This window comes from Chionomys nivalis, chromosome 7, assembly GCF_950005125.1.
Source record: "Chionomys nivalis chromosome 7, mChiNiv1.1, whole genome shotgun sequence".
Lineage (NCBI taxonomy): Eukaryota > Metazoa > Chordata > Mammalia > Rodentia > Cricetidae > Chionomys > Chionomys nivalis.
Genome location: NC_080092.1, coordinates 84,519,350 through 84,533,502, shown reverse-complemented (window position 1 = coordinate 84,533,502; position 14,153 = coordinate 84,519,350). Strand labels below are relative to the sequence as shown.

The 14,153-nt window shown below is 48.7% G+C and overlaps 1 protein-coding gene across 1 annotated transcript in view; it reads right to left on the bottom strand.

The window, feature by feature from the left end:
* The window catches only part of LOC130876803 (pleckstrin homology domain-containing family M member 1-like), a 52,393-nt gene that overhangs the window by 9,286 nt on the left and 28,954 nt on the right, over positions 1-14,153 (bottom strand). Inside the window, 3 exon segments of the mRNA XM_057773422.1 lie at positions 3,210-3,355; positions 5,974-6,894; positions 10,340-10,619. Of these exon segments, the coding sequence (XP_057629405.1) occupies positions 3,210-3,355; positions 5,974-6,894; positions 10,340-10,619 (1,347 nt within the window).

The following is a 14,153-nucleotide window of genomic DNA, read 5'->3' as shown; positions in this document are numbered from 1 at the left end:
TTTTAATGCTGAGGAAGGAGCAACAGATGCTAAAAGATATTTGTTTATAAATGCTGCTGAACTAATCCAAGATAGATATTTTCAAAATACCTTGACTTCAGAATTCGGATCTAAGGATATGATACTTTGGAAAAGAGTTTCTTCTTTTGTTTTCACAGAGGATGAGACACTGTGGATTGCTTCTTTGATCCAATATGGTATGATAGACCACGCCCTCCTGAAGGGTTGCTGTGAACACCCTTAAAAAATTGCTTCACTCAACTGCCAACTGAGATGAACCTAGCAGACAGGTTATCCCATAAAAGACCCGAATAACAGCGTCCCCATTCAGCAGGAAGTAGTTTGGAGAGAAATAACTACGTCCATATTCCCAAATATTGTTTATAAATTTTTTTTACATTTAAAGGGGGCTATGATATAGATGTGAATAATTTGCATTGATATGAATCTTCGTTTACTGATATTAATTTAAGGTCAATTTTATTATATGTATATGTATTTCTGATATTGATTAAGGTATTGTGATTGTGTAGTTCACTTAAAAATGTAATGTATATAGGTTGTTAATGGATAATTATCAATAATAGTCAAGTTTGTAGTCATGTTAGTTAGATTTTCTAGATGTACATGCATATATTTCAGATAGGCATTCATCATATCTTTCAAAGGCTAGAGAATATGGTATTTTAAATGTTTTAATAACTTAGAGTTTTTCATGACAATGAGACACTCTGCTCCTGGCAGCACCAATCTACTTCAAGAAGAAGATGGGCATCGAAGAGGCACCTTATGGAGTTTGATAGCCATTTGGGCAAGAAACTGCTCTTGCCTGGACTGTTGCATAAACTGGACACAGAGAACCCACAGAGAGAGGACTACTGAACTTGCCTAAGGTGAGATGATCTTTCGGGGTTCCTGATTCATGAAGGAGTCTGCGAGACATTCTGCAGGACACAGCAGATAGTGACTGAACTGCCTTTGAAATTTCCTGCTTCATGGAAATGTGTGCTGGAAACTATGGGCCTTTAGGCCGAAGATGGATGCCCCAACGGTACAGAGAAACTTTGGGTGACTGTCAAGGCAGCGAGATGTCTCTGTCATTTCTAGAGTTTAGAAGTTGCTTATTTCTTGTTTACTTAGGTAATATTATATCCTTCTGGAGTCTTTGATAGAGTTGAAGAATAGATAGATAGTTATAGTTTTCTTTAGTTATGATAAAGATAAAATAGATGTAAATATTGTAACTGTAATTCTTACTTGATAACTGTTTTGCTATATGTAATTTTGCTATGTTAGAGCCTTTCCTTTTTGTTTAAACAGAAAAAGGGGAAATGATGGAGGAAGGTCATTGGCTAATAAAGAAACTGCCTTGGCCCATCTGATAGGGCAGAATTTAGATAGGTGGAGTAAACAGAATAGAATGCTGGGAGGAAGAGGAAGTAAGCTCAGACTCGACAGCTCTGCTTTCTGGAGCAGAGGCCATGCTCTCCTCTCCAGAGCAGATGCCATGAAGCTCCGACCCAGGATGGATGTAGGCTAGAATCTTCCCGGTAAGAGCTCCTTGGGGTGCTACACACATGAATAGAAATGGGCCAAGCAGTGTTTAAAAGAATACAGTTTCCGTGTAATTATTTCGGGTATAAAGCTAGCCGTGCAGGAGCCGGGCAGGACGAAAAGCAGGCCCGCAGCTCCCAACTACACAAGATCAACAACAGAAGGCCAAAACAAAGCCAATGCTGGGGTTTCCCCTCACCACAGGGGTGAAACTAACTCAGAGTCACCATTCCTGTATGGTGGGGCACAGCCAAAGTCAAGGCTACAGCCCACAGGCTCTGACAAAAGCAAATGGCTCCTTCCTTGTGTTTTATGTCCATGCCCTAGGGAGAAAGCCAAGTCTGTTCCCCTGGAGAAAGACCCTGGATAAGTGGCCCTAGGGACAAAAGTGTAACAGGCTGTGAGGACAGAAAGGCACAGTTGACAGGTACTAAGAGACTATCACAAGCAAGCAACGAATTTCCTTCAGAAGTATAGATGATAAAGGTGCCCAAGGGCCATCAAGAGGGCTCAGTAGGTAAAGGTGTCTGCAGTCAAGTCTGATGAGCCAGTTCAATCCCCAGGACACACGCGGTGGAAGGAAGAAAAGACTGGTGTGTGCACATGCCGTGTGCACACATACAGTAATGAAAAGGTACCCAAGACAAAATGTTAAATAAACAAAGTGTGGTGAAGCAGGGAGTCCAGATGCTTATATACTCTAAAACAAATACTCTATATACTCTTATATACTCTAAAACAAACACTCTATATATACTCTTATATACTCTAAAACAAACACTCTATATATACTCTTATACACTCTAAAACACTCTATATATACTCTTATATACTCTAAAACAAATACTCTTATACTCTTATATACTCTAAAACAAACACTCTATATATACTCTTATATACTCTAAAACACTCTATATATACTCTTATATACTCTAAAACAAACACTCTATATATACTCTTATATACTCTAAAACAAATACTCTTATACTCTTATATACTCTAAAACAAACACTCTATATATACTCTTATACACTATAAAACAAACACTCTATATATACTCTTATACACTATAAAACAAACACTCTATATATACTCTTATACACGCTAAAACAAATACTCTAAAAACGAGCATGGCCATTTTACAGCCGAGAACACTGTTAAAGGCTCTGAATGTGGCTATTGTCGACAGTAACACCTAATTTTGATGTGTCTTTTTGGGCCTCTCTAAGTTGTAGGTGTTAAGCAATAACGACACTGTATGACCTAGAAAAATGCTTTGTCCTCCCAGCTCATCAGCACACGCAAAGCTATGTCAGGGGTGCAGTCCGCTGGCTAGCCCATCTGTATGTCCATCCACCCGTCCACCAGTGTGCCATACCTACTCTAGCCTAACTTTCCCACTGAGCAACCTTCAACAACTCTGTTGCTATCTTAGCTTCAGGGAACTGTCCTGAGGGACACTGGCGACCAAGGCAAAGTTCTATAAAGCCCTTTTCAGGGAACTGCAGATAGACACCAGGCTTTCAGGGCCTGAACTGGTGACTCTGGCTCCCCTACAGTCAAAGTCCTCCAAACCAACAGGCAGCCTAGGGGATAATGTTTCCCAGTCACGAGCAGCTCCGCGCGGGCAGCGACAGCCTGGCCTAGACACTTACCGGGCGCTTGGTGAGGTCCCAATTGTGTATGATTCTGGCTGGGATCACTGAGGCATCGTCTTGGTGGCAGAAGTCACAGTAATACAGGCCAGAGAAGGCACAGAGCTTGGGTCGCACAAAGGAGAAGCCGATCTGCCGTGAGCAGCCTAGGGAAGGAACGGTGGGCAGTGGGGCCAGAGTCAGCTTCATGTAACATGGAATCTGCTCCAGTGGGAAAGGGAAGACAGTCACTCACGGGCTGGCAGATGGTTCAGTGGGAAAAGGTACCTGCCACCAAGCCCGATACTAAAGTCTGATCTCTGGAACCTGCATGGTAGATAGAACTGAGTCCTCTGACCTCTTAATAAATACGCAATTAAAAAAAAAGTCACTTGTATTTCTGTTACTTAAAATCAAAACTTTTTTTTTTTTGAGATGTATGTAGAATAGGCTGGTCTTGAACTCAGAGAGACCTGCCTGCTTTCTGCCTTCTAAGTGCTGGGATTAAAGGCCTGCACTGGGTGCACCTGGAGAAACTGTTGATCATGACAGCATACTATTAAACAGTAATTGCTGGGTCTGGGAGCCCTCAGAGGATCAGGGAGGAGGATTCTGAGTTTGAAGTCAGCTTAGGGTCACATAATAAGAACCTGTCTCAAAACAAACTCATAGGAAAACATCTGTCAGGTCACATCAAGACTAAGGGATAGGTGGCACTCAAATTTGGGCTTGGTTGGTCACAAAGCCAACATTCTCCATAGGCACCTCTGTTCACTGGCTCCGCTGCCTGCTTCCGGATGCCAACCTGTACTCCTGCCTCTCCCTAGTGCTTAGACACAAGAGAACAAATCTAGAACCTTGACCAGCAGTGCCGGATCTGTGGACAGAGGTCCGGTCACAGAAAATGGAGAAGCTAGCAGGAACAGCGTGGCCTAGACATAACATGGTGTCTGCTTGAGCCTACAGTAACATTATCTCAAGACAGTGAGCAGTGATAATTTAGTCACTTGGGCAGTAATCTCTCCATACCAGAGGGTAGTGAGAGTCAGGAGTGCCCAGTGCAAAACACTAGCATTCAACTTAAATGCTTGAACACCCCCCACCTCGCACTGGCATGGGAGGAAAAGGTGACTTTGGTCTCAGGACCGAAGAGCTGCTTTCCTGATCAGCTGCCTCCTCCCGACCTTCTCCTAACTTTGCTAAGATTCTGTTTCACTGTAGATCTTAGCTGCTGCCAGCACTTTGTGAGGTCACGACAAAGTGTAAACAACACAAGTGCCCTGTAAACTATGAGCTCGAACACGAATATCATTGGTTGGCATCCTCCCAGCCACTGCCAGTACGGCAGTGTAGAAAGTCTGAACTCCCTGGGTTCACAGGTCTCAGATGGGAGGCTGGCAGGTGACAGCCACAGTGCTCACGCCCACAGACAGGAGTCCCCCCACAGGAGCGGAGTGTGAGTGCTAGGGCAGGCAGAGGTTTTCTGCAGGAAGTTCTGCTCAGCCACTTCACCCACCCTCCGGGGCTTGCTACAGGCCACTTCCTTCCAGGCACTTGAAGCAGGCTTTCCTCTATGGTCCTGTGGGCTCCACCCCACCGGGACAGCTCTACTCTATTCTTCTGTAACAGGGTAGTTGACACCTTCCCTGGACAGCAAGTCCAGGAGATAGGTGGGAGGAGGTACCCACGGAAGGCAGACAGCGGAACATCCACTGGGAGGCCCTCTGGCGTCACGCCCATGTGCACACAACACAATCATCAAAGGCCAATTCTGCCTCTTGCATATACTAAGAGCCAGAGACAAGATACTAGCTTTGGACTCCAGTTTCCTCACCAATACTAAATGAGAGAAAATGTAGCCCCTAATCTCCAAGGATATACTGATGGGAAAAATGAGAGAATCCAAACGAAGCCTCTGGCCTTGTGCCCTGCACAGGTTCAGATCAGCTCCCTCTCACGATGATGCTGGCACAGCAGAATCCTTCACATAGACTGATACACATCCGTGAAAAGGACGGGAAAGCCAACTAGGTGTGACACCAAATGCCTGTAATCCCACTGCTTAGGAGGCTGAGGCGGCTGGGGCTGCGTAGTGAGACTGCATCTCAAACAAACAAACAAAACCAGGAAGAAGTGGCGGGCACAACAGCACAGGCCTACAATCCCAGCACTTAGGAGGCAGGAGGACCAAGAGTTTAAGGTCGCCTTCAGTTACATAACAATTTCAAGGCCAGCCTGGGCTACACAGACGTGAGGGGAGGATGAGCCCTCAAACTGTGGAGCAATATACTGCCCAACACAGTGGCTCAAAGTCAGAGGCCGCTTTTATACTTAAATGAATGTAAAACTCATTTCTTAGTTATTTTCATATGTACTGTAACTACGGTTGGGAAGCACAGACCCAGACGCTTGCATCGTTACAGAAGCCCTACTGGACAGCACTGAATAGCACGACTCCTCAGAGTATGCAAGCATACATGCTTCGGAAGGCTCTTATACCCTGTAACAAAGTATATTCAGTGTAGCAAAAGTATAAAGCAGGAAGGACAGAAGGGCTCAGGAAGTAGGACTGCCACTCACGGTCCACCCAACAGTAGGAGGTGCCAAGTGACACGGCAGGGGGCTGTCGACAGAGGGCACTGTGGAGGAACAGAGGCCGCAGGGTAGGCGCCATCTGCTGTATCATTTATGGGAAGGATGAAGGCCCTGGTGGGGAGCCCAAACTGAGGACCCCACAGGAGGAAGAGCATATCCAGCTGGGGTTGGTGGGAGAGTCGGTCAGCACCTGCGCAGAAGCAGCCCTGGGAGTCAAGGCCCTTCTCAGTGGGGATGGCCACCAGGTACTGCAGCAGGAAGCCATTCTCCCTGGTGGCAAACTTCAGCACCTCCTGGCAGTTTTCATCCAGACTGCCCCCGAGTGTCACAGCCTCCTCTGCTGACTCCAAGTAAGATGCCAGCACCTTTCGGACCAGGTCTCTCCACAGGGAGGCCTCCTCAGTGTTCTGGGCCTGTAGTTTCAGGACGGCCTTGGCTGTGATGATTTTGAAGAAGGCTGGGCCCCCAAGGCTGGTGTCTGGCAAGATGTCTCAGATGGTCTCCACTCCATGGCTACCACTTAGCATCTTCTCATTGTTTCTCACACGAAAACATTTCAGAGACTCCAAGGACAGGGAAAAAATATAGGGGATCCAGGTCCGGTCTGCATACAGGTACAAAAGGGACTCTTTGATAGCATCTGGCTCTGGAACCTGGGCAGATGTCTAGTCCAACTGCATGCCCTGGGCACCTGCAGGCTCTGGTAGCAGGGCTGAGTGAGGGGGGAGCTTGTCTGGTGGAGCCTCTAGGGCATCCTCCGGCTGGTCTGGGTACTGGATATTCACCCACTCCTCCTCCTGCTGTGGACGTACCTTCTGCAGGGTTTCCCGCACACTGTCAAGCCAGTCCTCAGCCTCATCCTGGGAGGAAGCACGCAGTGCCAGCTTCTTGCCAGAGAAGACCAACTCAAACCATCTATCGCTGTGGGCTGGCCCCACGGCCTCATATCGTAGCAAGGAGCAGCATTCCACGCAGGTGCGCTCCTCATCACTCATGTAGAGGCGGAGCTCCAGTGGAGACAGCTCGCAAAAGAATTCCTTCCAGATGCCCATGGCCCCTCGCCGGGCTACTGTGTCCAGTTTCATGAGGCCCTGGAACGGGTTCGATAGGCCTAGTGGAAGAAAAGAGGCACTTTAGAGTGTGAATCTGTCCTTTTGCGATCTTTACAATTCAATTCAAAGCCAAAATCGATGCCCAATATTGTTCCACGGGAGAGTGACTGCCATTAGAAGCTGGCCCCAAGCACTTTCAGATGAGATCCTGATAGCCAGGAGTGTTGCACACCTCCTCCTGCCGTCCCGACAGCTGGTGACCTCCCCTCCAACATCTCACTGAAAAGACTCCGCCATGGGCCTCCTCACTGCACTGCCTCCACCCACTCAAGGCCATCTCTCCAGCAGTTCTCCTCCTCTCTCTACTGGGTCATCCCTGTCACCACACACGCCGTCATCCCTGTCACCACACACGCTGTCGTTCCTGTCACCACACACGCTGTCGTTCCTGTCACCACACGCTGTCGTTCCTGTCACCACACGCTGTCGTTCCTGTCACCACATGCTGTCGTTCCTGTCACCACACGCTGTCGTTCCTGTCACCACACACGCTGTCGTTCCTGTCACCACACACACTGTCGTTCCTGTCACCACACACGCTGTCGTTCCTGTCACCACACGCTGTCGTTCCTGTCACCACACGCTGTCGTTCCTGTCACCACACACGCTGTCGTTCCTGTCACCACACACACTGTCGTTCCTGTCAGTCACCACACACGCTGTCGTTCCTGTCACCACACACGCTGTCGTTCCTGTCACCACACACGCTGTCGTTCCTGTCACCACACGCTGTCGTTCCTGTCACCACACGCTGTCGTTCCTGTCACCACACGCTGTCGTTCCTGTCACCACACGCTGTCGTTCCTGTCACCACACACGCTGTCGTTCCTGTCACCACACACGCTGTCGTTCCTGTCACCACACACGCTGTCGTTCCTGTCACCACACGCTGTCATTCCTGTCACCACACGCTGTCGTTCCTGTCACCACACACGCTGTCGTTCCTGTCACCACACGCTGTCGTTCCTGTCACCACACACGCTGTCGTTCCTGTCACCACACGCTGTCGTTCCTGTCACCACACGCTGTCGTTCCTGTCACCACACGCTGTCGTCATTCTTTCCACGCTCAGACACCGTTTCTCTCGGTTCCCATCTCTAACTGCCACCCTGCTTCTCGGTCTCCTTTCCCGAAACACCGGAGAAACACCCACATCTGCCTCCAGCTTCCCCGCTCCCATTCCTTCTTGAACCTGGTCCCATTAGGGTCTCATCTCCTCATGCTATTACAGCTGCTCCTTCGTGGCCACCAAAGCCTACCTTGTGGTCAATCCAAAAAAGCCTCCATAAAGCCCTCATTTCTAGCCTTCATCTCCCCTGACCACCTAAGCCTGGAGCACTTGGGACTCAGTACTTGTGCCTCAGCTCCATGAACACCCTCCTCCTAGCTGTTCTCACGTGCTTTCAGGGATTTCTGTGAACACATGCACACATAAGTAAATACTAATAAAATAATAAATGTTTAAATTAGCCGGGTCATGAGATGCTCAGAACAAAAGCCAAGCACTCCCTTCGGTCCTCGGCTCCACACGCCTCGTCTCTCACACTACCACCACCACTGCCATCCACTCTGCTCACCATGGCTCCCTGGACATGTCAAGCATGTTCCCAGAAGGGCGCTACTAACCACCTTCTCCCGGCTTGAAATGCAGATCACTCCATGCTCCCTTCACCCTGAACGTCACCTCATCTGTGAGGATGGCCTTGGTCAAACTCTAGCAAGGCTCCTCTCCCTCTGGTCACTACGGATAGTTCCCCATCATCACCATGTTACCACACAACAATTACTGGTCAATTTTCCTGCATTCTGATGGGGGAAGGGTGGGGAGGAAGCTTCAGGAAGCTAGGACACTGTTCTCAGCACCCAGGGCAGTGCTGGGCAGTGCTGGGCACAGCAGAGAAATACCTCCTGCATGAGTATGTGGTTAGGTAGGTGAGTGAGGACCTGTGCGCCGCAAGCTGCTCCTCGTTCCCTATGCCACGGAACTACTCCCGAGCAGGAGTCTAAAAGACACATGATTCTCTCTCCCCATCTGGACTAGCGTGTCAGGGAACCTTACAGCCGACACATTAAGCCCTGACTCTCTGTGGTTAGAGACTACAGTCAGCCATGAGAGACAAGCCCAAGTCCTCTGCTGACGGCCTCCCATCAGTAAATGAGTGACAGAACCAACCTCAAGTGACTCTGGAGGGACGGTGACTCACGCTCTTAATCTCGGCACTCGAGAAGCTACCGAAGAACTGTGACAAATCTGAGGCTAACTCAGGATGAGCAGCTGAGTTTCAGGCCAACCTGTGTATAATGTGAGACCTTGTCTCAAAACAAAACCAAAAAAAACAAAACCAGCTGGGTGTGGTGGCACAGGCCTATAACCCCAATACTCGGGAGGCAGAGGCAGGTGGATCTTCTGAGTTTAAAGCCAGCCTGGTCTACATAGTGAGTCCCAGGACAGCCAGGGCTACAAAGTGAGACCCTGTCTCAGAAAAACAAACAAACAAAAACCAAACCTAAACATTTTGAGGGTTGCTGAAAATTGAGCGAGGGTTACTTAATGCTGGTAGGAATTCTCAGGGCTCAAGCCATCCCATAAACAGCACATGGAGGGCTAAACCACACCGCAGGTCTGATAAAGTTGCTAGGGCTGCTCCCTCAAGCATCCAGATAAAAGGCCTTTAGAAGGATCCAGCTGGCCTTCAAGGGCAGGTTCTCCTCCGAGTTACGGAAGGAGTCTGTGGGCTCTCTGCCATCCTAAATGTCTTGGTTTCGTTTTCCACAGTACTGGAGACTGAACCCAGGGCTCACACCTTAGGTCAGTGTTTGATCACTCAGCTATATCCCCAGTATATCATTTCACTGTTTTGAAATAAGGTTATGTTAAGAGACCCAAGCTGGCCTTGACCTCACTCAGTGTCCTATGAAATTGAGATCCTCCTGCCTCTACCTGCCGAGCAGCTGAAATGGTGGGTTGGCTTTGCTATCCTAAACGTCACTGACAATAGTTCCATTTCAGTATATGACATAAACCAGGAGTGGAACACACTTGAAATCCCAGCATTGCAGAGGCTAACACACGGAGATGGTGTGAATTTGAGGCCATTCTCAGCTAAACATTAAGCACTAAGCAAGCCAGGACTATAGAGCAAGACCCTGCCTCAAAAAAAAAAAAAATACATTTTGTAATCAGGCCTTTTGTTTGTTCTTCTTTCTCTGAGGCACAGGTGGCCTGGCTGGCTGGTGCTGCTGAGTGTTCTGAGTGCAGCACCCGTGGGCAGTTCTGCCGCTGCTTTAGAGGACTGTGTGAGGGAGTGCGGCACCTTCCCGGAAGTGCTTTTCTGCCTCCACACCCTGGACGGACGCACTACCTGTCTGCAATGGCTAAGAGGACTGAGAGCTGTCTTTTGAAAGACACTGTCCCTGGGCATAGAACTCTATAGAGACACCTACCCATCTGCCTCCGATGCACCACACAGAAATTTTTATGATCTTGTGCCAGCACGGATGCTGGGGCTGCTTTGGCATTCCTGCAGTCTGGTGAAGGCACACACGCTTTGTCTAAGGCCCCCAGGGAACAGCTCTTTCTTGGTCCTTGAGAAAAACACCTGTGGAGGGCAGGCCGTGACTCTGGAGTCCCATCTGGAGATGTGGTGCCATCAGAAGCACTCTTGGGAGCATGCTCCTGGGGAGGTCGGCAGAAGTCATCTTCAGAAATCCAGCTCTTGCTTTTCTGTAAGAAAAAAGGAATGAGGCAGTCTTTTAAGAGTTTTAAAAATATTTTCTTACAGTTCACATATAATAAACTTAAAAATATGGGGCAGGAGAGATGGCTCAAGGGTTAAGAACACTTGTTACTATTGCAAAGGACCCACGTTTGGTTCCCAGCGCCCACGCTGGGCGGCCCCCAACTCCCTGTAACTCCAGCTCCAGTGAGTCTGTCACCGTTTTCTGGCCTCCGTGAGCAAGTGCGCGCTCATGCACACTTTCCTAGGTAAAACACAACTTAAAAGTGGGTGTGCAACTCCATGTCTTTGGTATACTCACAGAGATGTATATGTATATCTAAGTTTGGAATATTTTCATCACCCACAAAACAAACAAACCCTCTACCCACTAACAGACGTGTCTATCTCCCAAGCCCCCTGTCTTGGACAGATTATGCTTAAACTCCATATTTAACTGAGACTAGCATGCTGCTTTTGGCTAAACCATTTTACATTCCCATCTGCACTGCATGAGGCTGATATTAAGGGGGGGAGGGAGGGGCACATGGAGGCCAGAGGACAACTTTAGCCCGTTTTCTCCTTGCATCTTTATGTGGGCTCTGGGGATCACACTTTGGTTGTCAGGCTGGAGTGGGAGGCTCCTTTACTTACCTGCTGAGCACTCGCCAGCCCTCCAGCTTCCTTCTAAACTCTCCAACCTCTGCCACTATGTCTTCCTGCCATGCTGACCTGTGATGTGTTCTCACTGCAGTTCTGATTTGCATTTCCTCAATGCCTAATGGCAAGAGAACATCTTTCCATATTGATGATCTCTATCTTTTCTTTGGATTTTTATTTTGAATTGGGTTTATGGCTTTGTTGTTAGAGTTGACCTCTGCCTCAGCCCCAGAAGACCTGCTGAAATCTTAACCCTTAGAATGTGATGTCTCTAGACAGGGTCCTTGCAAACATAATTAGTTCAGATGCACATGTACTTCATCCAACACGACGGATGTTTTCACAAGAGGAGACATAGTGGCACACACCATTCCCACGACTCTGGAGCAAAGATAAGCAGATCTCTACAAGTTCAGGGTAGCCTGATCTGCAGTGAGTTCCAAGCTAGACCCTGGCTCAAAACCAAAGAGGAAAGGAGATGACACAGAGGAGGGAGAAGCATGGGATCATGGAGGAGGGAGTGGAGGGGTGCACCTACAAGCCACAGAACACCAAGAATACTAAGACCTAAGGAAGACAGGGCAGAGGTTCCTCCTCAGCATCTGCAGGGGGAACCAAGCCCGTAGACATCTGGCTCTGGGCCTGGCTTCTAGTACTACTGAGGAACACACAGCTGCTGTCTTACGTCATCTAATTTATGGTATTTTGTTACAGCTGTTTTAGGAAAACAATAAAAATTACAAGAGTTCTGGGCAGATTCTGGACACCAGAACTGTACTGGGCTATCTGATTAGCCAATAATTTCTTCTATTCTATGCTATCTTTTATTTTTTTATCCCTCTCCCTTCCCCTCTTTCTGAGATACTGTCTAGAGCCAAGGTTGATCCTGAGGTCATTACATAGCCCAGGCTAGCTTTGGGCGGCCCCCACCCCCCCCCGACTCAGCGTCTCACGCACTAGAACTACAGGCACAAGCCCCTATGCCCAGCTTCTGTTTTCCTTCTTAGTGGTGCCTTCTGGAGCGCAGAGATGTTTCAATTTCAAGCCTAATTTAGCCAGTTTTCCTTCTGTCTGGGCTCCTGCTGCTTTATCTCAGAAGCCACTGCTGAAACTAACGTCACCAAGATTTACTCCTACGTTTCTGCTGAGAGCTTTATTAGCTCTTACAGCTCTGTGACCCGTTTTGAGTCAACTTCTGTGTGAGATGTAAGGAAGGGGTGCAGCTTGATTCTCTTGCAGGGGAAATACAGGGGTACCAGCACTTCAGGCTCTTTGGTCTTGGAGATTTGGGATGATGGAGGTGTGGTATGTGGGGTTTAGTCCCAAATTATTGCTTCTAATTCTGCTCCCCACATTGAGAAGGTTCTTGTAGCCCCTAGCAGGGAGGTCCTCCCCCTCCCCTTCTCCCCATCTACAATGTGAGTCTGTTCACTGACAGGGGAAGTTGGGGATATCTGGAGCCAGTCAGCCTGTGAGAATATTGTTCAGTTCCTATTTTTCACTACTGTGAGCCTTTCTGCCTTTCTACGCTGGAACATGGAAGAGCAGAGGCAAGGAAGCTGGCTGGTTGCACTGACTGTCTACACAAAGGACATGAGTCACCCAAGGGCAGGACTCGCCCCACTGCTCTGTTAAGTGCTACCAATCTCACTGTGACATTGCTATTTCCAACCCTAGATCAAGACCGCCTTCCCTGCTGACGTAGACAGGGAGGCGGGTTCAGGCTGTGTCAGAGGGTCGGTCTGGACAGTTTAGTGCATTCAGATGTGACAAGACTCCTGGAGCAAAGAGGCAAGTTCTGATTCAGGCACTGGGGGGAGCTCCAGAACCGGGCCCCCAGGGCCTCTTCATGTGACTTTCAGAGATGGCAGGTGCTTCCTTCCACTAGGGACAGGATGATGTGTCAGAAGGGTGGCTGCTAGGGACCATGCAAAACTGGTCTAAACAAAGAATGTCTGGGTCACCAAGACCCAGATGATTCCCCGAGGAAAATGAGGAATAGCTCCCAGGAGCCACATGGCCATCCTGGTGACCTCACACACACCTGGTGATCCTGCCCTGTGCAAGCCCCAGGAGGAGAGGGCTCTGTCCCTTACGATTCCACCAGGGGTCACCTCTCACCACTGGAAGCCCCCTGCTCACATCCTCTCACCTCCCAGGCAGCGCATCACCCTATTCAGTGAAATCTGCTCACCTCCATTCTGTAAGGCTGTTCCCAAATATCATTTTTCTTGATAATGTCAAGCAAAAATGCAGGGCATTGAGTCATAAAAGATAGGAGACCTTTCATTTGCACAAGAGTGTGAACAACTCCGTGGAGTCAGTTCTCTCTATCCACCTTTATTTGGGTTCCAGTGATGGAACTCCGGTCGCTAGACTTGTGCGGCAGGTATTTTGACTCACTGAGCCGTCTTCTGGTCTGAAGGACGAACTCCTGACTACCCAACTGCCTTCACTGTAAAACAACAGAGGTGGGTGGAAGGGTCAGGAGGGATGGAGACACCTGTGGATTCATAGGTTCGTGGTGTGTGTGTGTGTGTGTGTGTGTGGAGAGGGAGACTACTAAGAAATGTTCAGAGTCCCCTGACCTCAAAGCAGCCACCGGGAGATGATTCTCTAGAGAAAGGATCTCAAACAACAATGGGAAACAATGGGGCAGGTCCCACTGAGGGAGCACTGAGGGCGTATCTGCTTCATGGGGCGGGGCAGAGAAAGAATACCTGAGCAATAATGGATCATGGCAATCACATGATCACCATCTGTTTCCCTTTTTTCTTACCTCGTTCTGCCACCCTCCCGTGTCTGCCTGCTTAGAGCCTCACATCTGGCCAGCTCTGTTCCTTCAAACTGTAAGGAGATCACCACTGACCTGGGAACTACAT